We start from the raw sequence: 19,475 nt of genomic DNA on the forward strand, positions 1-19,475 counted from the left end.
ACAGCTTTTTCTAACACCTCAATTTTAGTACATACTGTCCAACATTTTTTGGCCTATTGGCTAAGACCAAGCATCAGTATGACATCTAATTGTAGTGGAAAGCACAGGATAACTGTTTTAGAAAACAAATCAATTAGTTTAACAGAAAAAGCAATTAAAAAATTCCAATATGTCAAACCCCTTCTTTTAAAAATCTAGGTAACCTATCTGTTTTAAGGTATTTTAGAAATAGTATACCAAAACCTTGATTGAGTATGCTCTACTGGCAAATCCATAGCATAAGTGTCACAATCAAAATCATAGTATAGTATCACAATCAAATTCTGCCATTGATACGGTCAAAGTGGAGCTCATGCCTATCACTATGAGCCACCACCTCATGTTGCTGTCCTATAGTAACAATTACTTCCTTCCTGTCCCCATCCTCTCCCTCAATTCCAGCAACTGCTTATCTAAAACTTGTCTTTTACTTAAACAAAATAATCTGGCCAGGTAGACTTTCATGCCAGGAAGCCTTGATTCTGCCTATACTTTGCTGTCTTCAAGCAAACTGAATATTTGGAAATGTAGTTGTCAGGCAATGGTGGTTACAAGCTCTCTGGTACTAAATAGGGATGGTTAATATGAAAGCATCATTGTATTATTTGGTTCTTTGAGGATAAAGTATAGAGTAATCTAGAAAAGTAGACCAGTTAAGACTCTGGCTGACCTGTTTGGGCACTTACCAGGCCTTAGCCATCCAAAAGTGACACATTCCACATATAGGTCTGGCCCTTGTCTAGATACTAAAACTGCTCTAAGCTCTGGAATATCCTGTCTGCTAAGGATGTGTTTTCCAGGCACCTTTGGCCATGCTAGACAGTTTGCACTAACAATATGACTCATGGTGGAAGCCTTTGTCCATGCACCATATCAGTTTGACCTCTGGAGAAGCTGAAGACTGATATTAAGAGCAGCCACATGAACACTTTGTGCCGACATAATTCACGTTAATTTAAAAAAGCTGCTCATCAAGGCTTACTGAGCTTTCCTGGCTGGCAACACTTCATACCTGCTGTCATATACTAGTGATGGGAGAATTATGCACCATGCATACTATTCCATTGAGAAATGGAAATTGGAAGTGTGTACATAATCTCCTCTAGACACATGATCCAAGAATTTTGCCATCACTGATTTAATTTGTATTATTTTGCTGTAACAAGCCATTAACAATGAGTATAATAACAATTGTGAGTTCTCTAAGTCCTTCAAGTAAATCCTAATCATCAAACTGGTATAGTCAGAAGTTTTCCTGTGTCCCGAGACTGGCTTTTGGGTACTGGGCACTCTTGACAGTAGGCACAACATTATCAGTCAACTCAGATACTGATGTAAAGGCACTAGATCCAACCCTGGGGTTTCCTTTCTCTGGAGTCTACTTTATCTGGTCCACTCACAGCAATGTACTTTAAGATTAGGATGTTGTACACAGAAGCCATTCTAAGAGTGTTAGATGCCCAATGGGGATGCACTCTTTCAGTCTAAGAGAACTTCCAAAATGTTGATATGGTCTGAAACCAAATGTTAGTTTGTTCAGAATGGGGATAATAGAGTCAAAATGGGTATGATTAAATAAATTCCTACCCCCAGAATCCAACTGGTCTACTAAACTGAAAAGTAAGAACTAGCATGTAAACATGGGCCATTTGAAGTAATTAAATAAAACATGCAAATGTAAGGTGAGCCCTAGTCAGAGAATCCAAAATCTGAAATGTTCCAAAACCCCCAAATTTTGAGTGTTGTAGCTGTACTTCTGTGTTTATTACAGCATGATTCACAGTAGCAGAATCATGCAATCAGCCTAGGTGTCCATTAACAGGGAAAAATGATATAAACAATTGAGTGTTATTTGGCTATGAAGAATGAAATTATAACATTTGACGGAAAATGGATGGAACTAAAGACCATCAGGTTAAACAAAATAATTCAGGCCATTGAAGAAAAATATATGGAAATGTAGTTTTAATTAAAAAAAATACTTGAGTTGAAGGGGTACTGTTTTGGAAAAGAAAGGAGACCAGAGAAAAGGAAGGGAGATGGGAGAAGGAAAAGGGGGTGAGTACAATCAATAATTACATGATCATTCATACAGAAGAATTTAACAATGAAACCCATCATTTTGCATAGTCAACATATACAATTTTAACATTTGGGTTTTGAAACAGTTCAGATTTGAGTTAGGGATGCTCACCTAATAAAGAAAAATAAAGAAATATTTTTTTAAAAAAAAGAAAACAACCCAAACTCCCAAATCTCAAATGCTTAGAGTTCTAAGTATTTCAGATAAGGAATATCAACCTGAAATAGAGCTGTATTTTAGAAAACTCAGATAACATGGATAAGAGAAAACATAAAATTAAAACCTTTATCAAGTCATCTCTCTAAGGTAAGTCCTATTAATATCTAAGATAACATCCCTCTTTATCATTTACTCATTATGCAAGTATCTACTGAGCATTTATTATGAGACTAAGCTATCAATAAGGTAACCATAATTCTAATGGAGCTTCAGATATCTATGTGGAAGTCTGATATTGTCCATGTTTTTTTCTATAAGTAGCATATCAAGCACACATTTTTTAATTAAAATGAGAGTCTATAGAAAAGTGATTCTCAAAGTGTGGTCCCCAGATTATCAGTAGTAGCAGCTTATAATTTGAAAATGCAAATTCTCAGGCTCTACTGTAGATCTGCTTAATGAGACACTAGAGTCTGGGCATCACAATTTAAGCTTTCATCAATACCAATGATTCCAATGAACATTAAAGATTGGGAACTATTAATGCAGGAAACTACAAGCTGAACCTGGCCTTTCTCATTCTCTGATAAACCCTGAACATACCCCCTGTCTTTTTAGTAGTCTTCTCTGCACAGTTAAAGGGTTGACTCAGGGGTGGTGTTGTGTCACCATTTTATTAACCAGTCTTTATTATTAGTCTTTTAGTTCCAGTTTTCATTGGAGGCAAACATCATTCCCCCTCCCCCCAGATGGCTTTAAATACTCATCAGGGTGCCACAGGAAGGAGCTGGGGTGAGAGTTTGTTCCATGTATGCTGAGAGACAAAAAAGGGGGATGACCTGTGTGACAAGGCCACTGGGGTATGCCATCCCTACCACAGAACAAGGGAGTAGAATAAGAGATCCTTTCTGGAGGGTCTCAGGGCCATGTAGGAGTCAGTCCTTCCTTGGAGGTAAGATCATCTGGGAGGAAACTTATGAGCAGCTCCCACAATGGCAGTGGCAGGCAATATCTTCCTCAGTGGTGTTGCTGGTAACTGGGATAACCTATATTTTACTATATGCTTTATCACAAACACATACACATACTAATATCAAACAGCATTTTGCTCTTGAAGACACAAACTAAAAGAAGTCAAGGAGACTGACAGTCTAGTGCTGTGGGATAATGCCCTTGTACACTGGTTTAATAAAATGCTGATTGGCCAGTAGCCAGGCAGGAAGTATAAGCAAGGTGAGAAGATGAGGAGAATTCTGGGAAGAGGAAGTGTTAGGATTCTGCCACTACTCCAGCTGCATGACCACACATGTCGCAGTTCAGCAGCTAAGTAAGTCTTACGTCGTATATCATCAGTGTGCGTTGGTGAATATGTGCACATGGCATGGTCATGCAATCAGCGCATGCATGGCATAGCTCTGTAAGCCCACCTGTGCATGTTCACGGGAATCCTTAAAAAGCCAGACACAGACTCCTCCTCTTCCCTCTCTGCTCTCTCTTCCCCCCCCCTCTCTTTCTCTCTCCTCTCTGCATGTGCTTCTTCCCCAGGCCTGGTCCTTCCGCCCACCCAAATAAAGCTCTAATACTGGGTTTTGTCATGGCTCTTGCCTCATGATCTTTCCACACAGTAACCAGCACCACTTATCATTTTTAAAAACAACAGGAAGGGCTGAGTCAGGAGTCACCAGCCAGACACAGAGGAAGCAAGATAAGGCAGAACTGAGAAAAGGTACCAAGCCATGTGGCTAAACATAGATAAGAATTATGGGTTAATTTAAGTGTAAGAGCTAGTCAGTAACAAGCCTGAGCTAATGGCCAAGCAGTTATAATTAATATAAACCTCTGTGTGTTTACTTGGGGGACATGAGTGGGAGAGATCTGTCCTGACTGCCGGCTGGCTGAGACACAGGAAAACTTCCAGCTACAAGTATAGTCTCAGGAACAGAGCATGAAAGGATAAATTCTAGGTGAACATGTACTGTCTCTTCCACCCTGCACATAAAAGCAATGAGCCCTCAAAGCTGTTATGTTTGTCTTAGCTTCTTTAATAAAGAAGCACTAAGGAAGGCAAAACAGCATTTGTTGCTCTGCTGTATCTAACATTTTCTCCTTGAATGAGACATTTCAGAACAGGTTCAGATATGGAGACATGAGATTACTAGGCACAGATGGGACTTACCAGACTGGGGGTTTCAGTTTGAACAACCTCTCTGCTGCCTGGACAGCCTTCCCAATATCACTTGCCAACATGCTGACGGTGAAGAACTGACCTACATCCCAGTAATTGTTCATTTTCTCCAGGCTCCCTTTTCTTCCCAATAAACTGTTCAGCCGGACACCTTAAGAATTTGAATTTTGATATCATGAAAAAAATCTTTCTAGTTCTGCCATATTATACAAGTCTTTAGGAAAATGACAAGTAGGCATTTTATTTGGCTGATGTCTCAGGTATGCTCCTGGAAAAGCAACTCTAGTTATTTGAACCAACCAACCCCCCCCTCCCACACACACGTCTTGCTATGTAGGCCTGGCTCTCTGGAAGTCACTATGTAGAATAGGTGAGCCTTAAGGAGATCCACCTGCTTGTGCCTCCTGAGTGCTGTCACTATACCCAGCAAGTTGAACATAATTTTTTGTGTGTGTGTGTTTTTATTTTTTAAATTACACTCATGATATTCATTAATTACACTCAAGATATCAATCACATTTGTGGTATTCATAGATTACATTTGCAGTATGTATATATGTTATACATATATACATACACACACACACACACACACACACACACACACACACACACATACATATAATATATATATATATATATATATGCCCTGGAGGGCAGAAGTTCGCTACTGATGTTTTACAATCTTGCATCCAAGCTGTTAACGCCCATTATTTAGGATACACAGATACACAGACAAGGAACTTCCCTTTAGCATTCAGGAGGGTGGAACCTGGCAGGGAATTAGCATAGGGAGGATATCAAGGTCAAGGTCCGCAAGCAAGGCAACAGGTACCCAAAATGGGGGCCAGGAACCTACAGGTCCCCCTTTTATTAAAAAATGAGTTTCTGACTTTGGTTGCATGGGACATCAGCAGGTCACCTTACCCGTCATGAAGACGCCTGCCCAGGCTACACAGGTGCTCTGTCTTAGGTTGGTAAGCACCCCCCAGGAATTACCTGTCTCTGAATACTCATTATCATACAGGCTCAATCCTGTGTGAGCTGCAGAGTTAACTGCTGTCAAAGATCTCAAAGTGGCACTGGGCTTGCAATCTGTGTTGAACATAATTTTTTAATGCTCAACTTATATAACTAAATCCTAAACATCTGCAATAATAAACAGCTTTACCTATTTTCCTTAGTTCCATCGAAGTTTCAAACTGTTGTCCAGCAACTATCAGCAAAACTGCAAGGTTAATTCCCGAATAAAGAGATGACTGGAGTTCAAACCCTTTGCGATACCTACAATTATAGAACCACCAAATTCTTATTACATCATCTTACTGATTTAGAATGAAATGGGCAGATAATAATACAAACTACCTTTTCATGAAGATATTTATTGCTCTAATGTTTTATAGTCCCCCCTTAACCCTGATGAACAGGTACACACATCAATGTTTTGAAAATGGCATAGCAACATGGTAACTTACACTAAGAAGTTTTTAGTTTTCCTCCTAAGACAGTTTGACTATAAAAGCCTATATTGACTACATAAATAAGTAAATCATATGAAAACATACAAAAGAAATTTAAAATCCATTATAATCCTCCAAATGATCATAATTTGATATATAAGTCTCATTTTAAGTTAAATTCTCAGTGTTCTCTGGGTATTATTTTATAGAAATGGCATAGATCATGGGTTATTTCTCTACATGCCATTTGCTTGCTTGCTTACATTATCATAACACTGAATCACTTCTTCATGTATGAGGATACTGCCTGAATCTCAGATCCTAAATGCCTATCAATGCAAATGTGCAGAGGAGGCAAGAGGTAGGGAATTACCATATTAGGATAGGGAATGGGATTAAAAACTAGGTGTGCCATTTTATAGGAAAAAGTTTACAGTTTCATTTTAACTCTCCTCTTTATTCTTTACTAGACATAAAATGTTTATGACTACTATGATAAGGAAAAATGATTTATTCAATGGAGTAGTAACACAAACACAGTCAACTACCAAGAATTTGCCAAACAGGAGTGATTTCCTTTTCATTTATATGACAAGAGAATTTAGTGACACAGTAGTTTTTAAAGTGAGAAGCTATCATTTAGTCAGTTACAATATAGTTTTATGAGCTTTGGAGGATAATACAAGTACTACCACACAGACCAGAAGACACCAAGAAAATCATTGCTACTCCAGTCAACAGAAGTCCAACCTTTCTCTCACTCTTCAATACTCTAAGACTTGAAATTTTTTTCGTATTGGATATTCCCATTTTTTCTGTCATAATGAAAAGTTATACCAAAGAAAAGCATAGTGGAGGTTCATGCCTCTATTCTCAACACTTGCAAGGCTGAGGCAAGAGATTTGCAATTAATTCAATATCAATGTCACCTTAAAGTAGAATAGGTGGGCAAAGAGAGGGTGATGTGGGATCACAGTCTAAGAGGGAAGTTGAGCTAGAGATCTCTAAGGGTCCTAAGGTATGGGGGTGCCTGGGAATCCCAGAAAATTTTGTGTGCATAGAAATAAGGTGGCAGAGATGCAGCATATTTCTCTATGCTTTTGCTTTTGGTAGGCCACATGACTTCTTTTAACAAAATGTGGTAGAAGTGAGTTCAAGTGAGTTCCTGAACATTAACCCCAATAGGCCTCATAGCTCCCACCTTCACTTTCAACATCAGCTGCCAAATATGCATGAAGCCATCTTAGGTTTTCTAGTCCTGCCTAACCCTCAAGCTGATAGCAACTTTAGGAGTGAGGCTGAGGAGAGGAAATGCCTCAAAATCCCACAGAATCACAAGCCTCCAAAAAAAAGTAGCTACCAACTAACATTCAGGGATTTTATAGAGCAAGGACACTCCCTAACATATATTCATTGCCTAGAAGTGAGAATACTCCTATTAGAAATGAATGTCAGTCTTGGATGAAAACTCTCTCATGATGTCCTGTCCCATTTAAGAGTAAAATAATCACCTTATGTTTCATTTCATTGCTCTTCTTTTGCCTGTTTCTCACCATCACTAAATGTATCCAGCATGCTTCTGCCCCAGCACCTTTGCCCTTGCTCTCCTCTTACATGGAACACTTTCTTCACAGTTATCCGCGAAGCTGCGCTACCTTCATCTCTGTACTGGCCTTCACTATTCTATTTCAAAACACAAACTAGGGGCTGGAACTATAGCTCAGTAACAGAGCACTTGTGTAGTATGCACAAGATCCTGGGTCTGATCCCTAGCACCCCCCAAAATAGATGAAAATTTTAGACCACTCTCTCAACCCTCCCTCCCTGCTTAACTCCCCACCTAAGTCTTCACTATCAGCTAATAGCCTATAGATTTTATTTGCTTGCTGACTTCCCTTACCAGCAAGGCAAGGTTCCCAAAGATAAGGATTCATGTCTGCTGTGTCTGCATCTCCCATGCAGAAAAGTGTCTACTACAAAGTAAGCCTTGGATAAACATCGGTTGAATAAAGACAGGCAGACATGAACAGCTCACTGGGAAGATGATGCCCAATGGTGGTGGACACAATCCTGGAAAGGGCAATTGGCAGGAGTATGTGAAGCCTCATTCTTTTTCTCATGAATGAGTAAATGAATGGGATAAGCATAAATAGCAGGAACCTTTGTTTATCTGGTCTTTCTTTCAGAACCACATACACTGCAATCATTTTTGCTGTCAGTTGACAGGCATTTATGTACTAGGGAAAAGACCTGGCTACTCAGCCTACATGATTCCGCTCTATGCAGCACTGTGTGTGCTATTTACCACTCAATAGCACTGTCTCTGCTTGCATCCTCTTCACAGCCTGAGTCCAGGAAGATGTCCTTATAGATCCTCCCACACAGGCAAAACATGTCAGGAGCTGGGTGATCACAGCTTTGCAGAACTTGGAGCATGACCTGAAGAGCCTTCTCACGGTCACCTGTGCTGTTTCTCCTGAAAAATATGTTATGAGATCATAAATATCTAATTTAAGATGTTTATGTATATATGCATTTGTTCTATTCAAAGGAAAAATACTCTTCCCTTTTCAAATGTAGCAACTATTTAAGAACTGTGCCAGAAAATCTCATTAAAAAGTATAGCCAATTCCTTTCTTGATTTTATTCTTACTATATCAGAAGAAAAAATAGAGGAGAAAACAGTATTAAAAAGAGACTTAAGAGTCATGTCAACCAAATGCAATATATAAACTATGTCTAGATTCCTAATCAGATAAATCCACTGTAAAAAATGTAAGTAAGGGACTGGAGAGATGCTCAGTGGTTAAGGGACTTACTGCTCTTGCAGAGGATCCAGATTGTGTTCTCAGCACCTACATCAGTTAGCTCACAACTGTCTATCACCCCAGTTCAGGGAATGTAACTCCCTCTTTGGTCTGTGCATGTACCATGGTGCACACACATACAAGCAGGCAAAACACTCATAAACATAAAATAAAAACAAATCTTTTAAAAAAGTAAATCTGTGAAAATTTGAACACTGATATTAATGGAATTGTTATTAATTGTTATAATATTTATAGATACCATATCTATAGTTATTTCATAAAAGCACCCTTAACATTGAAACATCTATGGGTGAAGTGGAATGTTTTGATTCTTACTAAAATCTGGTCCTTGAGTAGAAGAAAGTGAGGGTTAAGGTAAAATAAAATCGCTTTTGCAAAGATAACTATTCAAGTGAATAAAGGGTATATGGAGATTAACTATAATGATGGTTAGTTTTACATATCAACTTGACTTTGCTAATGGATGCCCAGAGACTTGGTAAAATTATCATTTCTGGGTGTGTGGGTGAGACTGGCATTTGAGTCAATAGACTAAAGACTCACCTTCACCAGTGCTAGCTAGCACCACTAACACATTGAAGCCCAAGTAGACCAAAAAGGCCAATCTCAATCTGTCTTCTCCATCCCTCTCTTTGAGCTGTGAAATTATCTTCTCCAGCGCTTAGACACTGAAGTTCCTGGTTCTAGGTTTTTAGACTTCAGGGATCACATACAGTGGCATTCCTAATTCTCAGGCCTTTGGACTCACTGAATTCTACCAATGGCTTTCCTGGGTTTCTGGCTTGCAGGCAGCCTATGATGGGGCTTCTCAGGCCCCATAACCACATGAGATAAATTTTTTTTTTTTTTTTTTTTTTTTTTTTCGAGACAGTTTCTCTGTGTAGCTTTGCGCTCTCTGGAACTCACTTGTAGCCCAGGCTGCCTCGAACTCACAGAGATCCGCCTGGCTCTGCCTCCCGAGTGCTGGGATTAAAGGCGTGCGCCACCACCGCCCGGCCCGAGATAATTTTAATAATAAATATTTTTGCATTTCTATTCCCTCCATCTTTTTTAGACATGATATCACTTCGTGGGCCTGGTTGTTCCCAGAACCCACTGTGTAGACCAGGCTGGTCAAACTCACAATAATTCTGTCTTTGCCTCTCTAGTTCTTATATAAACATGTGCCACTATGCCAGGCTCTTCTTAGATTTCTGTATTTCCTATTGGTCTATGTCTATGAAGATCCTTACCTACAATCACAATAGTCTCCAATTTTGAATATTTTTGAAATTTTACATAAAATTAAAAGATAGGCAAGTATCCTGACTTTAACAATTCCACTTCTAGAATTTATAATATACAATTTTCCCAACAAGTTTTGAAAAATACTTTTGTTATGGCATTGCTTATAATAGTGAACAATTGGAGATAGCTGCAAATATCTGTTAACAGAATGGACAGATAAATGTATAACAACCAAGCTATGTAATACTATGGAGCCCTTAGAAAGGAACAAATACATAATAATGTAGAATAATAGCCATAATGTTGTACAGAAAAATGCATGATCTTGTTCTTTGAAATAAACACTACTAACACATATGCTCATGCATATAGACAGGAGCCTGGAAGGATACACCTTAAACTCTTTAGAAAATTTCTGGGAGGATTTGTATAAAATGGTTGTTTTATGCTTTGTTAATAACTAGTCTAGTGAATCTTTTAAATATTTTGTTGGGACATGCCACTCAGCCCAAGCTGAACTGAAACTTAGTATGTAGCCTAGGCTGGCCTCAACCTCATGGCAATCCTCCTGCCTCAGCCTCCCAAATTCTGAGAATACATGAGCCAGCTACTACACCCAGCTTTATAAAGAAATTATTCTTCTTAATTTCTTGGCACTTTTTAGCAGGTTTTTGTTTTCTTTCCTCTAAAGACATACCTCAAAAACTTACTTCATCATCTAAGAAGACAGAATAGTACCTAAATAGCCTTTCTTAACTGGGGATCCACAATAAAATTAAACTCTAGAGAACATTATTGTATCATTTGTATGACTATTTTCTAAATTCTCCCAAAGATGGACATGACTAGCCCCATTGCACACTCAGGAAAGAAATTTATTCATGTCATTCAGTGGATACCATAGGGCATTAGGGTTTAATTCTCTTCTTGGAACATAACCCAGATTGAGAAGGGCTAATCTGGACACTTGGCATCCTTCTGTTTTTCCACTCTCTCTTTTCCATCTTCTACTTTGGGCTTGTCTTAATGCATTTGTGTTCCCACTCTCTTTGTCATACAGTATCTAATTTAACCAGCCTGAAAACCAGATTGCTTTTTACATAGCCTACCGTGATATTTAATTATTAGAGCTAACAGATACCAAACCAACTCAAATTTACTAAAGCATTTAGATAACTCCTAATGTCTATGGCAAGAATAAAAAAAAATTAAAACGTTAATGAGGTACAAAATTTCTACACCTGTTACTAGCCAGCTTGTCCAGGTCGCAGTTTGACACGTCGCATCTGAACAGTGATCTCTAGGCGAATATTTTAGCGATAGAAAAAGACAATATAGATAGAGCATACTGCTGACTATATATCAACCTAAAATGCTTAATTGTTGCTGAGAATTCAGGTTGGGACACTTTTTTTCTGGACTAGTAATACTAAAATTTCCTTTTGAGATTTTTTTCAATTATTATTAATTTGAACTTACCCTTGTTAAAACAAAATGCCTTTGAATATACCCAAAACAAAAATCAAGCACCTGAAAAATGAAAAGCCAAGAGATTTTCAGCTTAAAAGTCACTTCAGGACAGGTGCTAAACAGCTAATCCCTTTACTGGTTACTAACCAGCTTTGGGATCTGCTTATCATTTCCAGATCCCAAGTATCTAGAAACAAGCTCTACACATAAAAACTCCTGTTTAATCAGTCAGCAACATCATTTCTGACACTAAGGACATCTCACAATGATGAGAAAGTAAAGATGATAGTGGGTCTTAACCTTATTAGACACACCTAGGGGTCTTTAAAAGCCCAGGGATCCAGTGTGCACCCCAGATCAATTAAATGTGACTCTCTGGAGATGAGAGTTCAACATCCATGCCTTTTATCCTGCACATTCTGACTCAGCATGTCTGCATTATTGCTAAATCTATGGAACAATTTGCAGTCCTTGAGCTGTCTGATCATTTGATCTACACATGCCTTTGACCTGTGTGTGCACTTAACAACTGTGGCTCCTTTTTCATTCATTTGATTAGCAGGACACTGCATTCACCTGTTTTATCTTCTTACTAGAGCTTGATAACTACTTATAGCTATCATCTTTTAACAAAGGAGTATCTCCAAACACAAACATTTGGCCCTTCTCCTCTGTAGCAAATACATTAGGTCTCCTCATGATACAATCTAATTAGAACCCGAGTTTTCAAACCATCTATATTCTGACAATCATCAAATTTCTATTTCTGGCTCAGATTTTCCCTCAAATTCTATCTTTATATCTCCATCTGAGCACATCCTTTGCATGTCTAACCCCTCAAATTCAATACATCTAAAATCATTTGATCATACTATCATAATGTCCCTTCTTGCAGCCTTCCCCATCTTGTTTAATGATTAGTCCATTATTCTTGTTATTTAGGCAAAAAAAAGTTAGTCATGATTTATGTCCCCTAATACTGTTTATTCATCAAGCAGATGCCACTGGTTTTTATTTCAAACCATATCTGAAAAGTCCACTCCTCATGAATTCCACAGTTACCACCATGGGCCAAACCACTGTCATCCCCCACCTTCTCCCTTACTTCTCTACAATGTATTCTTTTAAACATAACTTTATTTTGTTGGCTTTCTTTCTTTTCCTTTTTTTAAATGTATAGTGGAGCTGGGTCCCCTGGAACTTAAAGCCACCATGTGGGTGCTGGGAATTGAACTCAGGTCCTCTGGAAGAGCAGTCAGTGCTCTTAACCACGGAGCCATCACTCCAGCCCCTTACAGTGTATTCTTAACACAAAAGTCATTGATCCTCAAACAATTTTATATCAGGTAACAGCTCTAAATCTAACTTCTCCTGGAGCAAGATGACTGTGGTGGTGTATGCCTGCAATTTCAGCACTCTAGAGGCGAAGGCAGGAGGAGTATTGTAAATTTGAGGCCTGGGCTACACAGTGAGACTTTGTTTCACACAACAACAACTCTTCAGGGACGCTTAGCTTAGGAAAGGTATCATTTTCTAAAAATGGTCTTTTCAGTATTTCCCAAGATTTTGTAGCTAGTTATTTCTCCAGTCTCATCTCTTACCATCCATACTCCTCATCGGCTATTTACTCTGCTCCAGCTGTGCAAGCCTTGTTCATTGTGCTGGTCTCTACCTATGGCTTTCCTCCCCATGTATTTAAACTACATGACCCCTGATTACTTTCTGACTTTTACTCCACATTACTTTCTAATGAGTGAGGTCTTCTCTGATGAGACCACCATCCTTTCTAGAACATTGTTTGTTTTGCAGATACTGAAAACATAACAAAAGTCTTTAGGACATAAAAGCATGTGAACAGTCCTTCCTGTGGTGGGAAGTCATGATGAAGTCAATTCCAGAACTATGACAATTTCCACACTTGCTTGCCTAGTCTAAGTAGATGACTGAAAGAAAGAGACTTTGATTGCTGTGGGATGTCTTTCTGTACACTGTGAATGTGTTGCTCTCACTGGTTGACAAATAAAGCTGTTTTGGCCAATAGCTAGGCAGAATAAGGTTAGGCGGTACAATCAAACTGGAGATGAAGAAGGGTGGAGTTGGAGCAGATGCCAGTAGCCACTGAGGAAGCAAGACATATAGAAAAAGAGGTAGCAAGCCATGAACCACGTGGCGATGCATAGATTAATAGAAATGGGTTAATTTATATGTAAGAGCTAGTTAGTAATAAGCTTGAGCTAATAGGCCAAACATCTTGTAACTGATATTAAGCCTCTGAGTGATTATTTATAAGTGGCTGCAGGAAGGGGTGGGACAGAGAAACCTCTGTTTACATTTGATAGTAAAGACAAGGAGTAAGTCAGCTTTTTTCCCTTGGAAAACAGTATTAAAGTGATAGGAGAGAATCCAATTTTGAATCATCCCTAAGCAAAAGAAAACCACTCTCTCTAACAATTCTGTTACTCTAGCTCTATCCCCTGAATTTAGTCTAGAAAGCCACAAATGAAAGAGAAGCTCAGAAACCAAAAGCTGTCTCATGCATTAATCACAGCATTTGGATTCCAGGCCCTGCAATAACTGAATCCAAAGATATCAGAAATGGCAGTTCCTGGCTCTTCTTGCATAAATATTGACAAGACAGAAAAGGTAGCAGAGGGACAGGAGGTTGGGGGTTGGGCTAATCACAGATGAAGTGAATCAAATTAAAAAGGCAATCCACTGTCAACCAAGCTATTCTCTAGAACTATTAAAAAAAAGCCATAAATGCTAATCACCAGGCCTAGGCAAGGCTTCCAATATTCATAGTAACAAACAAAATAAAGCCATACTTCTGACTCAGGTCTTTTAGATATGGATGTGTGGAGTACAGTACAATTCTAAGATGGGCAGAGAAGCAGAAAAATGTGATCCAATTATTGAGATACAACATAACCAACTGGACTGACCCAGAGATGACTTTACTCAAAGTAAAAGAACTTGGGAGAGGTGTGGGTACCTGTGTGCATGATCTAAGCATTTGGGAGGCTGAGGGAAGAGGAACTCCATGAGGTCCAGGCTAGCCTGAGCAACAGTTTGAGAGACTCTGCCACACACACACACACACACAAAAATCTTCACCACACTTGGAAGGCAGAGGCAGGCAGATTTATGTGAGTTCAAGACCAGCTTGGTCTACAAAAGTGAGTTCCAGGACAGCCAGAACTGTTATACAGAGAAACCCTGTCTTGAAAAATAAACAAAAATCTACTCCGAACAAGAATTTGAAATTAATTATTAACAATACATTGCTTCTATAAATATTGTGTGTGGTAGGGGTAGAGAAAGGGAGGAAAAGAGGGAAGAGGGGAGTCAGGAATAAGGTGGAGAGAGGAGAGAAATGAAAACTCTAGAACCCAAGTCTAAGAACCATAGGAGAAAAAATAAAAATCATTGAATGGGCATATACAAATTCTGACACTACCAAAAAGAAGAGGAGCTGGGGAACTAGACCAATCAAAAATACACAGATAGGGGCTGATGGTGGGCAAAGTGGCTAGGAAGGGGGCAAAAAGATAACTTTGGGGGATTAAATCATTGTAGCTCGCAGCACTGGTAATATGATGAGTATATTTTGTTGGCCGCACTCATCAAATTATATCCTTACAATTTTACATTTTATTGTCTATAAAATATGACACAATGAAGTTGTGTTAAGAGCAATCAGAAGACAATTGGTATATCTGAAAGTGTTTTATTAGGTCACTGATGGGTCTGTTTTCTTTCAGATACTCTCCCAGTCTTCACTATTCTGCTTTGTTCAGGGAGCTAAGTCTTCAGGCTTCTGATGACCATCTATCTGGCTGTAGCCATTGAAAGGCTGTCTAGGCAGGTAATTGGAGGATGGGGAGGAGGAAAAGACTAGGCAACTTTGTCTATTCTTTCTTGGTTTGGGGTAGCTCTAGCCACAGCTGGTTCTCTTCCATAGACAGCTCCCAGGAGGCTGCCTCAGGATCACTACTCCAGGTTATTCCTGTATCCAGTAATATCATCTCTATTCTAGACATCTCCAGGAAAATAGTGGCAGCAGCTTCCTAGGGCTGCTAATTTCTAGGCTGACTCCTGATTTTCTGATTCCCTCCTCAACTCTTTCATTGCCTGTGTAACCAATTTCCTGTATTCAGTTTCCTCTATTTTAAATACAAAGGGTAGTTTCTGTTTCCTGACCGGGCTCTGACAGATACACACCTGCCACAGGAAAGCAGGTGCCCTCCACTGGCCAGATGCCTCATATTTACAGAAGAGAAGGAAACAACTAGAGACAACCTGTGTTCTCATATGAACAATGCCCATAGCCAAAGAGACACAAACCAACATAGTTATTTCCTACTCTACAAGTGGGTCCAAGATCCCCCAGCCTTCAGGGGGATTACAAAGAAATACGTGATGGCTCTTCAGTGACTAGAGGACCGTGCAACAGAACTGGACATTTTGCAGACTGTCTCTCCCACTTGCACAAAGGCAGCATGATTTGAAGCATATTCCTGCCTTGATCCTGTCCTGTGACATGTTACCAGAAATCTTCACAATGGGTCTAGTTAAGTTTTCACTTCTTTTTTTTTTTTTTTTTTTTTTTTTTTTTTTTTTCGAACAGGTTCTTTGTAGCTTTGCCTTTCTGAACTCACTTGGTACCCAGCTGCTCGAATCACAGAGATTCTGCTCTGTCCGATGCTATTAAGAGTGCACACCGGCAAGTTTTCACTTCTTATCTACAAGTTGTTGCAGGCTCACTGTACCTATTTCCTTTCCTTCCTGATCACCCAGACTCCATTTTCCAATTTCCCTTGCAGTTAGGTGGGATTTAATTTGGGTGAATGAGCATATGAAGGAAGGAGTAACAATCCCTCACCAGGCACATAGAAGCCTCCATACAATGATTGAAGAATAGAAACAACCCTAGTACCCACCAACAGATGAAATGATAATTAAAATGTGGTCTATGGAATGCCTGGAAACAAAAATAAGTACTGACATATTCTACAACATAAAAAGATGTTTAAAATATTATGCCACATGGCAAAAGCCACACTCAAAACAACACATATTTTATCATTCTCTTCACAGGGAGTGGCCAGGGCAGGCAAAGCCATAAACAAGGAGGAATTGGTTAGCTAGTGAGGTGAGGGAATTGGAAGTAACTACTAATGGGTTGCCAGAATAGATTAATAGTGAATAGGGAGGACACAAGAAAGGGAACTGACTGGTAATGGATAGATTTATTCAGGGGGAATGCTGCAAATGCTGAGGAAACATCTCGGAAGAGGGGGTGGAAACAATTTAAGAGCTAGAAGATAGGAAGGAGCACTGTGAAACATTGTCCTCTGGACATGACATGGCTATTAACATACATGAACTCACAGCATCTGTGGTTACCAGCATAAGACCTGCACAAGGTCAAGCCAGGTAAAAATTTCAACATGGTATATGTTGGGGGCAGTAGACTCCAGATGTTTTGCCCTAACTGAGGAGCTATTGGCAGATGACAGCTGCTGGGGAAAGAAGAATCACTTTTCTTTGGGGTGGGTGGTCACTGGTAGGTAGCCCACACCTCACTGTATGACCACACATCCATGCTCATATGGACAACACAAATTGGACTCAGTGTGCTATTTGAAATAGAGGATATAAATTTGGGAGGGAGGTGTATTTAGGGGCAGCCTGGGGGCAGTTTCAGGGAGGAATAGGGGATGGATATGACCAAGATATATATTATACATGTATGAAATTCCAAAGAATAAAAAAATTAAAAAAATTTTCATTCTTGAAGGTCCTTTGATGATTAGCAATGTTTCATTTGGATCCATGACAGAGCCAACAATCTCCATCTGTTCATAAATGAGGGGTCATGGGGTAGTTTTCTCATAGTGATTCTCCCAAGCTGCTCTCAGAAGCAGCTCCATGTATGTGTGCATAATCCAGGGATGTACCACTAAAAGCTTTCTGGGTACTCATTTATCAGACACTCAAACAAAACATTTTTTTGAGATGGGGCTTTTCTATGTTGCTCAGGCAGTCTCAAGCTCCTAGGCTCAAAAGATGTGCTTGCGTCAGCTTTTTAGTAGCTGGGACGACAGGTGTGTGACAATTCACTCAGGTTAAAACCACGTTTGAATAGAGAAATATTACATCCTAGCAAATAAAAAAACTTCACTTGAGAGAGAGTGGGGGCAGATGGGAAGAATTGGAAGGGGAAGAGGGAGATGGAGGTGTGGAAATGATGTAAATACAATACTCATGTAGGAAATTCTCAAAAATAAAAAAATATTAGATAAAGGAGAATACAGACACATAATAAAGCACAGGGACAAATAGCCAAACAAATGGAAACACATGAACTATGAACCAAAAGCTGAGGGGCCCCCAACTGGATCAGGCCCTCTGAATAGGTGAGACAGTTGATTGGCTTGATCTGTTTGGGAGGCATCCAGGCAGTGGGACCGGGTCCTGTGCTCATTGCATGAGTTGGCTGTTTGAACCTGGAGCTTATGCAGGGTCGCTTGGCTTGGCTGGGAGGAGGGGACTGGACCTGCCTGGACTGAGTCTACCAGGTTGATTTCAGTCCTCGGGAGAGGCTTTGCCCTGGAGGAGGTGGGAATGGGAGGTGGGCTGAGGAGAAGGGGAGAGGGCGGGAGGGGGGAGAACAAGGGAATCTGTGGCTGATATGTAGAACTAAATGGTATTGTAAAATAAAATAAAATAAAAATAAAAAAAGAAATTCTCAAAAATAAAAAAATATATTAGATAAAGGAGAATACAGACACATAATAGTTTTTAGTTTTAATATTATAACTGTTAAAATTTATCTTAGAAATGTAAGATACTGCCGGGCGGTGGTGGCGCACGCCTTTAATCCCAGCACTCGGGAGACAGAGCCAGGCGGATCTCTGTGAGTTTGAGGCCAGCCTGGGCTACCAAGTGAGCTCCAGGAAAGGCACAAAGCTACGCAGAGAAACCCTGTCTCAAAAAAAAAAAAAAAAAGAAAGAAATGTAAGATACCAGCTATCATCTTAACATTTAATAATTTAGCCATTATTATATACAGAACAAGCTAACTTAGATATTGAATGTTACTGTTCATTGGTACTATATCTCTTTAATTTCCACCATGCAAATCTATCAGTTATTTGACCAACATTAATCTATCATTTCACATGTATCACAGCCTTAGTAATATTTGACATTTCCATACTAAGAATATTCTTAAAAACTAAATTCATAGCAATTAGTCTGACAAGGATTTACAATTTACGTTACCCAGAGGCATCCTAAACAATCAACTTTTTTATGTCCTGTTATTTCAGTCACACTAAGTATTACAAAAATAATTGTTTAAGAAAAAAAGTATTCAATAGAGTATAACATCAACATCTCTCATAATAGTTCTCATTCATGTAAACATTTCAGTTTTGTATCTGGTTTCTTCTGCAAAGCAGAATAAGTCACTAAGAGAAACTAAAATGAAACAACTCCCATAATTCTGGGCAAAATATAATGTAGGAAGGACTTAAGAGAAAAAACACTGATGAAAAGAGGAGACATTAAAGATGTAAAGTCAACTCCAATAACGGTATGGGTAGCAGACACTCAGATCCCTGCCCTTATCCTACCAGCTCACGTCTCCACACAGACTTGGTAGAGCCTACTACCTCCTGCCACTGCTAACTCCCAGAATAGTCCCAAATGATGGGTGGGGGTTGGTAGGTAAGTTGCCAGCTTCCTCTCCCTTAGGTAAGACAACAGTGAGGTGCATCCTAATTAGAATAGAGCCCTAGTTTTCTGCTTCTTCACGCCTTCTATGCCTATAGCATTTCTTTTCCCGTCACACAATCTCATTCTTCTGAAGCATATGATTACCTCCCAAATAAATTGTGTGCACCCCATGTTTTTCAGAGGCTGTTTCTAGGGGAGAGTGTAGACTGTGACTTTATAAAGTACATAGAAAGTTTTTACTCTCTCCTACTCCCTTACCCCTCTATCAATAGGGTTTC

General features: G+C 39.3%; 1 protein-coding gene across 1 annotated transcript in view; it reads right to left on the reverse strand.

The window, feature by feature from the left end:
- The window catches only part of Map3k15 (mitogen-activated protein kinase kinase kinase 15), a 128,680-nt gene that overhangs the window by 41,960 nt on the left and 67,245 nt on the right, over positions 1 to 19,475 (reverse strand). The window contains exons 7-9 of the mRNA XM_028873253.2: positions 8,232 to 8,402; positions 5,638 to 5,750; positions 4,458 to 4,617 (exon numbers count right to left, since the gene is read on the reverse strand). Of these exons, the coding sequence (XP_028729086.2) occupies positions 4,458 to 4,617; positions 5,638 to 5,750; positions 8,232 to 8,402 (444 nt within the window). The remainder of the gene's footprint in view (positions 1 to 4,457; positions 4,618 to 5,637; positions 5,751 to 8,231; positions 8,403 to 19,475) is intronic.

Source organism: Peromyscus leucopus, chromosome X, assembly GCF_004664715.2.
Source record: "Peromyscus leucopus breed LL Stock chromosome X, UCI_PerLeu_2.1, whole genome shotgun sequence".
In the NCBI taxonomy this organism is placed as follows: domain Eukaryota; kingdom Metazoa; phylum Chordata; class Mammalia; order Rodentia; family Cricetidae; genus Peromyscus; species Peromyscus leucopus.